Source organism: Sinocyclocheilus grahami, unplaced genomic scaffold (genome assembly GCF_001515645.1).
Source record: "Sinocyclocheilus grahami isolate Dianchi unplaced genomic scaffold, SAMN03320097.WGS_v1.1 scaffold30.1, whole genome shotgun sequence".
Lineage (NCBI taxonomy): Eukaryota > Metazoa > Chordata > Actinopteri > Cypriniformes > Cyprinidae > Sinocyclocheilus > Sinocyclocheilus grahami.
The window spans coordinates 2,416,411-2,429,323 of record NW_015505209.1 but is presented as its reverse complement, the minus strand read 5'-3'; the positions used below and the strand labels follow the sequence as shown (position 1 = coordinate 2,429,323).

Genomic DNA, 12,913 nt, shown 5'->3' with positions numbered 1-12,913 from the left:
AATTTAGCGTTTCCTCTGATGTGTTTAATCCTTATTTGGGTTCCATTTGACATGTAGACTAGATATTAGGCTACCACTGCTATTTTCTAAAAAAAAAACAAAAAACCTCCCCCCCCCCCAAAAAAAATCTAAATAAAAAGGATTAGCCGATAAAAATGACGTACTATCAGAAATCAAAGGTTTTATTTCTTAATTGATTTTGTTTTTTTAAGTATTTCAGTGTCAGATTTTAACTGCGTAATTTCTCTCACAGGTGTTTCTGCAACTTGCAACGTTACTCTGTGCTGTTGGGAGTATTTCTGGTAAGGTCACATGTGATGGAAATATTTCATCTCAATCGAGTCTTGTTATTAAACCATTTTTTTTCATTCAGGTGAATGTGAGATCTCACAGTGTTCTGACCCATCTACCTGCGTTTTGTCGCAGAGGCGAACTTGTAAATGTGCAGTTGGCTACTTTGGAGATCTCTGTGACCAGGGTAAAAGAGTCAACCTTGAGGGCAAAACTGTAACCAGTTGAATTGCTGGTCTTAGCTAGTTTACACTGATCTCCTAGACTGGCGTTTAGCTGGTTGTCAAGCTGGGGCCATGTTCACAAAAGTCTTGAGAAGAATTCTTTATAAATGTTTTCTTTTCTTTTTTTTGTCTAAGTTGTGTTGTTTTGAAGTATTGTCATTTTATTTCTAATATCTTAATTAAAAAAAGAAGAATAAAATGACAGACTATAGGCTACCTTTGGGGTTAGGTTATCCTAACTTCAAGTTGTTTACAATGATTTTTAAGATTGTTTTCAAGAATTAGAATTAAGTTTTGTTTTAATAACAATTTAAAAAATAATAATAATTTTCCTTCATAAGAATGTCTTGTGAATCTGGCTCTGGTTGCTTGGCTAACTAAGAACCACCTAAGACTAACAAACTTGCTGGGTTTTTTTCCATGTTATGTTATTGTAATTTAACAAATTTTGTATTAATCTTAATATTTCTTTTCAAGTCGCAACAATGAATGTGACGTGTGGCAAAGACTTCATTTCCATCCTAGTGGATGAAGAGTTCTTCAAGTACTACAATGTGGGAATAGAAGCTGTTCATTTGACTAACGCCAGCTGTCGTGCCCATAGAGAGGAGATCTCTGGATCAGCCTATTTCACAGTGCACACACCAATGGATCAGTACACTGCATGTGGAGGCAAACCTCTGGAGGTAAAATTTAAAAAAATTCCCCCCTCAAACTATGCAAGCATCAGCATGTTCACATTACATGTCCCTAAATGGCATCCACTCTAAACAGAAGAACATAACGCACATTGTGTACTCCTTAACACTGATGTCTGACCCACCTATCTATGGAAACATTGTGAGAGATCCAGTTGTACAGATTGAGTACAAGTGCATCTATCCGTACATCCGTAGACTCAGCCTGGCGTTTCCCATCATCACTTTCTCCAGGTAACCCATTGATTTTGAAGGAATAGTCCACCCAAAAATGAAAATTTGCTGAAAATGTACTCGCCCTCAAGCCATTCAAGATGTAGATGGGTTTGTTTCTTCATTGGAACAGAATCATTACATCACTTGTTCACTATTGGATTCTCTGCAGTGAATGGGTGCCATCAGAATAGTGAGAAATGGCGACTCGGAGTCCAAACAGCTGATTTAAAAACGTCACAATCCACAAGAAATCCACATCTATTAACTCCAGTCCATCTATTAACATTGTGCAATAATTTTAATGGTGATTTTGTTTCTTCACAAGATATTAAGTGATGGATTTCTAAATTGCTAAAACGATGAAGAAACAAACATATCTACATTATGGTTTGCCTAAGGGTGAGTACATTTTAATCACATTTTCATTTTATTAAAAAAAAAAAATCTTCAAATTATACCCAAGCATGCGTGTTTAACCGATTTGATTTGTTTTTGAAGTGAAAGAATGTTCAAAGTGGATGAAGTGGATGCCAAGGTGGAGATGAGCCTGTTTAAAGATCACACATACAATGAGGCTTTCACCAGCGCACCTACTATTAAGCTTGGAGATCAAATCTATGTCCAGATCCAAGCGACGGAGCCTGAAGATTTCTTCCATCTGAAAGTAAATGAGTGTTGGGCGACTCAGACTCCTCAAGCTAATGATAAGTCAGGCTTTAGCCACACACTGCTTGTAAATGGGTTAGTATTGTGAATTTCATGCTTGTAAATTTTAAATCCAAATGTCTCCTTTTTAAGATCAGTTACCAATACACACACATGGCAATTCATAGGTATTTTGTTTTTGGTGAACTGGTGACTGAAGGTACAGCAACTTTGTGAAATTTTGCAGGCAAAGGTCCATTGCCCATTAGCAATAGTGTAGCAATGCATCAAGTACCACTTAAGGTGAAGTCACATTAGCAACATTTTGGTGAAATTTTGCAGATGTAAAGCAATGCGGCACACTTTCAAACCAAACAGCTGTCTGTTGTTCAACAGCGAATTTGTGTAACCAACATGAACACGAGTAAAATTTGTGAGGAATTTCTTTACCCTCAAGCGAAACTCCCGATCATGTGGATTCCCATTTTAAATTACTGTTTTTTTTTTTTTTTTGCCTGCAAAATTGTCGAACAACAAAGTGTGAACACCCCCTTTACTCAAGAGTCACTTCTGTACTTGGTTCCACTGATGGTTAGGGTGTTTCCACTCAAATCACACTGTAAATATGACATCGGTGGCTCGTAAAATTAAATTTTTCTCATGAGATTTGGTTGCGATAACTAAATATTTAACCTTTCAGAAATGTCTTTGTTTTTCTGATTGTCCTCAAGGTGCACAAATGACAAAACAATTTCATTTGGTAATGGTACGGCACACCCTGCAGGAAGAAACGGTGAGGGGTCGACTGTCCGTTATTCGTTTGATATGTTTCGGTTTGTATACGAGCCCCACAGTTTCTACCTGCACTGCACTGTTCATCTCTGCACACCTGAGGATGGAAAATCTTGTATTCCTGTAAGCATTTTTTTTTTTTTTAACCAGCTGGTTTCGGACAATCACGTTTTCCCATTGTTAACCTGACCTGATTTGTTTTAGGAATGTAAAACTGTATCCAAAAGAGAGGTGGTTATGGATGAGCAGGCTCGAGGCCTGCTGTCTTATGGACCAATCAGACGAGAGCTGCCAGTCAGACCTACAACAAGTATGTTTATGTAGTGTCCTATGACATTTTAATACATCGATACCATACTTTTTATCATGTTTGACCCATATGGATTTGGTGTCATTTTAGATCTGGTCACATTGGTCCTTCCACTGACAGTGATTTGGACTCTGGGCATCTTCCTTTTAATCCTCATCAGAATCGCCAAAGCGGGAAATCGATGACACATGACAAATAGCTAAATAAATCACATTTTCACCCAACACAATGGTATTTGTTGGGTATAAAAACTACCTCAAGTACACAAGCTAACTATTAGCATGTTAGCTCTGACTGAGTGAACACTCCATGATAATGGACCCTCAGTGAACATTAATGTTCTGTCAAGAAAATTTAGTTAAAGTAAAATTGGCTTGAATGTGATTTTACAGAGAGACACATTGATCAATCAGGGCTGCTATTGTTTTTTTTGTTTTTTTGCTTTTGTTTTCTTGCGTACAATATGAATCCTACTTTATATTTACAGTACTGAATATGAACAACAGGTGGCAGTGAGAACTAAGTGGAAGTTACATTTGCATAACCGTTTTTGTTCTTTAAATAAACCAATTTCAGTACAGCTCCCTTTATCTGCGTTTTTCAAGAATACATATGGAATGTTTATTATAAAACCAAGAATGGTGTGCATACTATCACAAAGGTAAACCGAGAAAGTGGGCGGGGAATGGGGTGCGGCTGCGTGCTGCAGATCGGCATGAGATCCTCATCATGAGCTTTCATGCATTGCTCATACTTGGTGTCCTGCATCAGATTGAGTATAGTTCCGAGGACGCGCCGCCTGGTTCTCGACATTTCCAGATGGGGTTATCCAGGCGGTGCTTATATCAACACAAACAATGCAATGCAGATATCAACAAGTACAGTAGTCTTTTTATTCAATATTTAATGGGTTGATAGCCGCTGGTCATGCTAATGTTATAGTTTACAAGCGTGCGCGCACCAATGGAGACCTATGCGAACTGTTTGCACGGATAGCAATAAAAGCGAAAACGTTCACTAAGCTGGTGGGTTTGTGGTCCGAGAAGAACAATGACCTCATTTTGGTGCTAAAAGACTGCAGATTCTCCCGGGTTACTATCTAATCACACGGTTTTTGGGGAGGAGAAGGTAGTGTGTTCGTTTCTCATTGCTGTCCAGGAGTGGAGAGATGTCAGTCCGCAGGAGCAGATCGCATCGGTCGCTGAGACCCGTTACTATGATTTTCATCCTGCTGTTTGTCAACATTGCTGAAACAACTGCAGAACATGATGCTTTCAACGCAGAGGTTTGTAGACTCAGTGGTTTAAAGTTTTGACACTTTTCAACTCCTAGTTTTAATAATATCAGGTTTACTGATAACACCATTCCTTTTTAAATAACTATCATTGTCATGTGATAAATGTGTAACAGATAGACATATCCCAAAACAAAAAGTGAAAAAAATTGATTTACGTTTGTATAGGTCATAAGAGCTTTAATAAAATATAATGCTGTAACAACACCAATAGTTTTTATTATTAAAGTGTATTTTTGTGTGTGTGTGTGTGTGTGTAACAATCGAATGATCACCCTATTATTGTATTAGAAAGCATAACTTATTGGGTTACTGGACACATAACCGATAAATACAAATAAGCAGTCAAAAAAAAAAGCTAGCATTTCTCTTTACAATGCTGTTTGTAAGCCATTTTACTGTTTGACTTTTTTTTTTAAATAAAAAGCAAGTTTTAAAGTTTCTTTTTACTCCTCACAGGACCATAGGGTTTCATTGGGTTACCTGGTATTGAATCCAGTCCTATCTGTTTAGTAACTGTTTGGTAATTTCAACGTCGAGAATTATAATAGGATGTTTCTGCAACCTCTGGTGAACATCAGATGGTGTGTAAGTATGTGCCTAAGGATGTTGACATCTGTCCTCATAGCCTGACCATGTGGCAGTGGTCTTAACTGAAAACACCTTCAAATATTAACATTCAATTCTTTACCAAACATTTAAAACTTGTCTCTGGAGCACAAATTCTTTTTTTGAGTTCGTAGTTTAAGACTTAACTTATCTTAATCCAGACCTCCATAATATTTCCTGATGGATTCTAACGGATAGTTGCGTAATTAAAAAGCAGCTTGAGTATTAATGTCTTCCTGTATGTTAATTTTTTCTTTCTGTTGTGTAATCCCATCATCACCACACTTCTTAGTAGTAGTTGTTGCAACACCTTGTCAACTCTCCAACATTTTCTGTGTGTTCCTTAAAGTCATGGCTGAGGACGTATGGCTACCTGTCCCAGGCTAGCAGACAGATGTCCACCATGCAATCAGCCCAGATCCTTTCTAGTGCCATTAAGGACATGCAGCGCTTCTATGGCCTGGAGGTGACCGGACACATGGACTTGGCCAGTCTTAAGTATGATTTCCTTATTCAACTGCCTGTAGAAAAACAAGATGATCGCAGTCTGTTTTGATTGTGTGTTAACTGAGAAAATAGAAACTGTGATACGGTGTACAGTGTAACTAGGTCAATTAGCTTATCTATACCACTTATTACTTAATAAAATTAGTATTTTTTTTTTTTAATGATAAGAATAATTTTATTATTAATAAAATAGTTTTATATCTATTTTAAAATGTATTTAGAGTTGTTGTTGTTATTATTAATATTGTAAATAATGTATACCAGTGTTGTTATCGTTAACTAAGACAAAAACTATTAAAATTAATTTTTCATTAATGGAAATAAAGCTGTAATAAAATAAAACCTAAATTTTAGATTAAAAATAAAAAAATTTAAATGTGGCATTAGCAACTAGTGAAAAACTAAGTGGAATAAAGTTTAAGTTAAAGCTGAAAAAAAAAAATATATATATAATATATATATTAAAGCTAGATATAAAAAAACGAATTAAAAATGGCAAAAGAACATAATCGTTAACTAAGACAAAAACTATTAAAATTAATTTTTCATTAATGGAAATAAAGCTGTAATAAAATAAAACCTAAATTTTAGATTAAAAATAAAAAATTTTAAATGTGGCATTAGCAACTAGTGAAAAACTAAGTGGAATAAAGTTTAAGTTAAAGCTGAAAAAAATATATATATATATAATATATATATATATTAAAGCTAGATATAAAAAAACGAATTAAAAATGGCAAAAGAACATAAGATTATCATTGCCCAAAGTACAATAAAATTTAGAATGGCAGCTCTCAGAGAGCAAGCAATCTCTAAACACATACATATATACACAAAAAATAAATAAACACATATATTACTGTAATTAAGAAAATTACTAAAATGGAAAATTTAAATATGAAAAATAATTCACAATATTAATAAATATATGAATAATATAGAACTAACACTTAAAGGGTTAGTTCACCCAAAAATGAAAATTCTGTCATTAATTACTCACCCTCATGTCGTTCCAAACCCGTAAGACCTTCGTTCATCTTCGGAACACAAATTAAGATATTTCTGATGGAATCTGAGAGCTGCCTGACCCTCCATAGACAGCAACGCAACTGAAATGTTCCCAGGTCCAGAAACGTAGTAAGGATAATGGTAAAATAATCCATGTGACCTCAGGGGTTCAACCGCAAGTATACGAAGCTACGAGAATACTTTAAATGGTGCTACAGGGTGACGCGGAGGAGACGAATTGTTGAATAAAGTTTTTTTTTTTTTTCTTCTTTTGCGCACAAAGTATTCTCGTAGCTTCGTATAACGTATAATTGCTGTTGAACCACTGATGTCACATGGATTATTTTACAGTCTCTTGCTACGTCTCTGGACTTGGGAACATTTCAGTTGCGTTACTGTCTATGTAGGGTCAGACAGCTCTCAGATTCCATCAAAAATATCTTAAATTGTGTTCCGAAGATGAACGAAGGTCTTACGGGTTTGGAACGACATGAGGTTCATTTTTGGGTGACTAACCCTTTAACACTATTTTATACTCATTTTAAAATAATGTTGATAAATATAAAAATATTGTTATTTTATATATACAGTGGGGCAAAAAAGTATTTAGTCAGCCACCAATTGTGCACGTTCTCCCACTTAAAAAGAATCGCGATATAACAATACATGAGTGTGGATTGTGTATATATAAATACAAACACATGCATGTATATATTTAAGAAAAATTGTTTATATATTAAATATATATATCATATAATAATATAAATATATATACTGTATGTGTGTATTTATATATATATATATATATATATAAAATAAACACCGTAAACTTACAGATATTATGTAAACAAACTTTTATTTTGGATGCGATTAATCGTTTGACAGCACTAATATTCATTCATATATATATTTATTTTTTTCTTTTCTTTCTTTTTTAGTGCCATGAAAAGACCTCGCTGTGGAGTGCCAGATCATTTTGAGGAGTCAACAGAGGGAGGTACTCGGCGTAAGCGGTACGCACTTACTGGCCACAAATGGGATCAGGACAAGCTGACTTACAGGTGAATTAAACCTCAAAACCAGAAGAACAAATTCAGTTTACATTGTTCAAGTTAATGATCATCAAGCTAATGATGAGAAAAAAAATCTTTATTTCCTGCCAAAGTATTCAGAACCACTCACCCAAAGTGGGCCAGGAGCAGACCTATGAGGCTATTTACAAAGCCTTCCAGGTTTGGGAGAAAGTAACGCCTCTGCGGTTCGAGGAGGTCCCGTATCCCGAGATAAAGAATGGCAGTGAGGGGCCTGACATAATACTACTGTTTGCCTCTGGGTATCATGGCGATATGTCTCTCTTTGATGGGGAAGGAGGCTCTCTGGCACACGCTTTTTTCCCTGGTCCCGGAATGGGAGGAGACACACATTTCGACATAGACGAGCCATGGACCTTGAACCAACAGGAGGGCTCAGGTGTGAACAATTTTCTGCAGTCTTTTTCCTACTTCAAACTAAATGTACTTTCTTTTTTTTTTACTGTGAATTAGCTTAGCGTTTACTTTTTTCACAGAGAATGTATGAATGTTTGCAGCATTTAAATGTCTTTGAACTGTTCAGAAACAGATTTTTTTTTTCTTTGTTTATAGTTTAGTCATTTAATTTGCTGTTCTTGTTAGGTGTTGATACTGTGAATTAGCTTAGCGTTTACTTTTTTCACAGAGAATGTATGAATGTTTGCAGCATTTAAATGTCTTTGAACTGTTCTTTGTTTATAGTTTAGTCATTTAATTTGCTGTTCTTGTTAGGTGTTGACTTGTTTCTGGTCGCGGTTCATGAGTTGGGTCATGCGCTGGGGTTGGAGCACTCCAACAACCCTTCTGCTATCATGGCGCCTTTCTACCAGTGGATGGACACAGAAAGCTTCTCATTGACTGAAGATGATATAAATGGGATTCACCAGATCTATGGTAAGCTAGTCTGAGGTACTTCCTGTTTCAGTTAATTAACCTAACTATCTAAATTAGTTCCATGATATGAATTCACATTCATTTGCGTGTTATATGGCTTTTACACAACAGTTCAATAAATGATAGCCTAATATTAAGTAAATTACATCTGCGATAGTGTTGGAAATTGTTGTCTATTTTCGTTCTGCCATCGAAAATAATTCCAAACAAAGCCACAATGGAACCATTGCATGTCTGCGGGCAAAATACAGTAGTGGTTTGTTGTTTCTAAATGAGTGAATAATTCACCAATAAAGTCACTTATTTATTTTCTGAATGAATAGTTTTTAATTAATGTTGACTAATTAATTCAATAATTCACTCATAATGACAAACACGTTTCGTTCCTGGTTGAATCAGTGTATTTTTTTATTGAATCGATTAACTGAGTGATTCACTCATTAACAAAGTCACTTTTTAACATTTTTTAAATGAATCAATTAAATGAATGATTCAATGATTCATTCATAAATAGTCACATTTTGTTCTGTTCTAAAACAGTGTTTTTTAATGATTCAATTAAGTGGTTCACTCATTAAGACAGTCACTTGTTTCATTCCTGAATGAATCAATGTTTTTTAATAAATAGGTTAACTATATGATTCAATGATTCACTCTGTTTTGTTTGAAGATTCAGTTTCACTTGTCTGTTTTAATGATGTAACCTGCACAAAGAGTCAGGAAAAAAATCCCCACCACTAACACAGTCAAGCAACCCAGAGTGATACAAACAGTGAAATATCCCAGGTTTATTGCACTAAATAACAGCACTCTTAGAACGCCACATTCATTTTCAGTGAGTTGTTGATTCAAATTCATTTTTGTCAGTGTTATTCGAATGACGCTTTTGCAGTTGTAAAATGTGCAAAATGTGTATCTGGTGCAACTGAGTTCTCACAATGCAGATCAGTCATTATCCGATTATTTCTTTAGGCTTTGCCACATTTATGATACAGTTGTTATCCTCACTTTGCCTGTTTTATGTGCTTGAGTTTTCAGTCCAGTTGCATTGACCTCGCACCAATGAATTTCTCAGCGTATGTGTCTTTGTTTGAGTCTGTTTTCTCCATTTGAAAGTCTCCACTGATGGCTGAATGAGCCTCATGGGCCTTCTGGTGCTGGATGGAAAAGTGACGCGTTCTGTGTCTGTGCAGTATGTATGGAAAAGAGAATGATTAGCTAAAAGTGAAAATGCATTATGGTTTGGTATTTACAGGACCTCCAGAGACTGTCACCAGTCAAGTACCTCCCACCACAACCCTGTTTACAACCACTGCTGAGCCGGAGCCCACCACTACAGTGGCCCAACCGAAAACAACCAGACCCTCGCTGCAACCCACCAGGCCCTGGGTGCCTCCGGTCCACCCCACTAGGAGGTCCCATAGACCCCAGCCCACAGCACGCTCGGATCAGGATGCACCTGACATCTGCGAGGGGAACTTTGACACCGTGACTGTACTGAGAGGGGAGATGTTTGTGTTCAAGGTTAATAACAGTGATCTGCAGTAAATGCAGTTACATTGTATAAAGTGGTTCTTCATAAAAAAAGCCCAGTTAGAACACCTTAGTAACCATATAAATATGTACTAAACCACTAGCAATGTGTTTAGTTTGTTTTTTAACCATCATTTGGATCCTGTGTCTGCCAGAAGATGGTCAAACTTTTGTGATAAGGCATAAATCTCCACACATATTTGTGGTAAGTGTTATGAATAAATTAATTTTTTATTCTTTGTCAGGGTCGTTGGTTCTGGAGGGTTAGGAGGAACCGGGTTTTGGATAATTACCCAATGCCGATCTCCTTCTTCTGGATGGGGCTTCCAGAGGACATAGACGCTGCCTATGAACGGCATGATGGGAAATTTGTGTTCTTTAAAGGTCTGAGTCATGAAATAAATGTTTAATCACTTAATCTAACTGAGGTTAATTGTTGAAGCAAGAAAAAAGGGTGAAAAAAACAATTTATTTTTAATTGTTTTATAATAATAACAAGAAATGTTATTATTAACGATAATAATAATAACAGTAATAAACTTTTTTTTGCCAGTGAAGCTGTAAATATTGTGATCCAAAGTTATTTTTATGACGGTGATAGAGTATGGCAGACATCTTTAAAAACGACAAAGCATCAGAATCATTTAATATTTCCCAGATATCAATCTACTTCTCCTTTAAACATCTGTTCCTCTTGCTGTAACAGCATCTTGGAGTCAAATTATGTCACTTGTAAAACTCTCAGAGAGGAAAGAAGGAAAGTCTGGCAGCATCTCAGGACTTTGCCTGCATTGCGTCAGCTTCAGCTTCAGCTCCAGATGCTGACTGCTCTGTTTTCATTTTGAGAGAAGAAACCTGGAAAATTTGCAGCAGGGCATGTGTAGTAGAAAGAGCTACAGTTATTGTTTTGTTGTTTATGCAGATTGTGAGATTTCAGGTTTCATTTGTGCATTTGTTTGAGGGGAACTTTGCTTTCATGCAGCACAAAAATTTTCTGTGCAATGTCAGTAATTGAATAGATGTCTCTGTGATATCATCTCTCAGCCATGAAACCCCTCCCGTTCAAATCTTTCCATCTAATGTGGCTTTTTGTCCATTCCCTCTTTGTATTTTGTATCACTCCCGCAGGAAGTAAATACTGGCTTTTCAGAGAAGCAGACGTGGAGGCCGGATACCCTCAGGACTTGTTTCGTTATGGTCAAGGCATGCCTGACAGAGTGGACACAGCAGTGTGGTGGGAACCATCTGGCTATACATACTACTTCAGAGGAGACAGGTAAACATGCTGGAGCCCTTGTGGAAAAGGCCAGATGTGTCAAGTGTTTGAGAGTTAGCCATTAACAGAACAAAGTGATATTTCTTTAGCGGGCAGTTTGATCTGGGACTTAAAGGGATAGTTCACCCAAAAATTGAAATCCTGTCATTTACTCCTCCACTTGTTAAAAAAAACCTGTAGGAGTTTATTTCTTCTGAAGACATTTTGGTAACAAGATGTTGGTAACAAAACAGTTGATAGTAGCCACTGACTTCCATAGTATTTTCTTCCATACAATGGAAGTCAATGGCTACCGTCAACTGGTTAACAACATTTTTTGCAATATCTTCTTTTGTATGCAACAGAAAAAACTCATAGGGTTTGGAACAAGTGGAGGGGTGAGTAAATGACAGCTTTTTAAATTAAAGGATAGTTAACCTATAAAAAATATTGTCCACATATTACTCAAACTAACATTTCACCAAAAAAAATTTAAGAAAAATAAAACTAAAAAATAAAAAAGTCAAATTTGATTTTTTTTTTACCAGAAATTGCTTTGCAGTATGTTTTCAAACATATCCCCTTCAAAAAGTATTAGAACTATATAATACCTATATAATGGGGAAAAAAAGTTTAATTGTATACATATTTCAGTTTTTTTCCATTATGATATTAAGAATTAAAGATGCAGTAGTAGATCTTGGAAAATGCTAACTTTAGCCTGATAGCACTGAAAGTGAACGTCCCTCCCTCCCTACAAATCACCATCCAAAGCCACACCCCCTGAACGCACGAACGCGAGCAGATCAGACAATCAGAGACAACATTACTACAATACATCATGTGTCATTCACTGGTGAGAGAACTTTATAGTACAGTTAGTAAAAGTACTACAATACCAGGAAGGAAGATCAGGTTGTTGATGTTTGCCTGCCGTTCTCGCACTGTCTGCACATCGTACGTGAACGCGCTGATGACGTATCCTGTCTGTGCGAACCGGGTGCGCAGAGGTATGCAAATACATTTGTTGACGGGAAGGTAGGAAAGTCAATAAAAACGCTCGCAACGAGAGTTTTGATTGGATGAACATTTCTTGGTCCTATGTCTTCCACAGAATATATATATAAATATATTTAGACCACTTAACTTAATGATTGCTCTGTGGGTGTAAAGAGACTTTCAACCAGCATAACAATAAATTTTTCTAAAGAAAATCACCTATTGCACCTTTAAGATGGTCATATCAATAATATAATAATATATAAAATATAATAATAAAACATAATAGTTTATTACAATTAAATCACAAATTTAAATACCTAAAACAAGTGTGATTTTTTTTTTTTTGTAGGGAAAATATAATTTCTTGCTTCTCTTTTAATTATTAATAATTAAAATTATGTATTATTAATATATAATATTATCTGGACAAAGTTCTGTAAAATCTATGACTTGTGCCTTTTTTTTTTTTTTTTTCATTAAAAAAATAATGAACTGATCATTTATCTATTACCTTAGACATACTGTGGGTACGGAAAGTATTCAGACCCCCTTACATTTTTCACTC

The 12,913-nt window shown here is 35.8% G+C and overlaps 2 protein-coding genes across 2 annotated transcripts in view; both read left to right on the top strand.

Moving 5' to 3' along the window:
• The first annotated feature begins 44 nt into the window (after nucleotides 1-44).
• On the top strand, nucleotides 45-3,756 carry zpd (zona pellucida glycoprotein d). The gene is made up of 9 exons (XM_016259259.1): nucleotides 45-179; nucleotides 254-302; nucleotides 374-478; nucleotides 993-1,201; nucleotides 1,290-1,447; nucleotides 1,928-2,170; nucleotides 2,806-2,989; nucleotides 3,071-3,176; nucleotides 3,267-3,756. The coding sequence occupies exons 1-9, from the start codon at nucleotides 156-158 to the stop codon at nucleotides 3,359-3,361; spliced, it is 1,173 nt and encodes a 390-aa protein (XP_016114745.1). The 5' UTR covers nucleotides 45-155; the 3' UTR covers nucleotides 3,362-3,756.
• Nucleotides 3,757-3,812: 56 nt separating this feature from the next.
• mmp15a (matrix metallopeptidase 15a) overlaps nucleotides 3,813-12,913 on the top strand; it is an 11,336-nt gene continuing 2,235 nt past the window's right edge. Inside the window, exons 1-8 of the mRNA XM_016259250.1 lie at nucleotides 3,813-4,461; nucleotides 5,429-5,577; nucleotides 7,533-7,655; nucleotides 7,760-8,064; nucleotides 8,397-8,558; nucleotides 9,814-10,082; nucleotides 10,337-10,475; nucleotides 11,220-11,367. Coding sequence (XP_016114736.1) covers nucleotides 4,345-4,461; nucleotides 5,429-5,577; nucleotides 7,533-7,655; nucleotides 7,760-8,064; nucleotides 8,397-8,558; nucleotides 9,814-10,082; nucleotides 10,337-10,475; nucleotides 11,220-11,367 — 1,412 coding nt within the window. The 5' untranslated portion in view covers nucleotides 3,813-4,344. The remainder of the gene's footprint in view (nucleotides 4,462-5,428; nucleotides 5,578-7,532; nucleotides 7,656-7,759; nucleotides 8,065-8,396; nucleotides 8,559-9,813; nucleotides 10,083-10,336; nucleotides 10,476-11,219; nucleotides 11,368-12,913) is intronic.

Coding starts and splice junctions, on each gene's coding strand:
- zpd (XM_016259259.1), top strand. CDS start 156: ATGACGTACTATCAGAAATCAAAG. Junction 479..992: donor TGGAGATCTCTGTGACCAGG/GTAAAAGAGTCA, acceptor TTTCTTTTCAAG/TCGCAACAATGAATGTGACG. Junction 2,990..3,070: donor ATGGAAAATCTTGTATTCCT/GTAAGCATTTTT, acceptor GATTTGTTTTAG/GAATGTAAAACTGTATCCAA.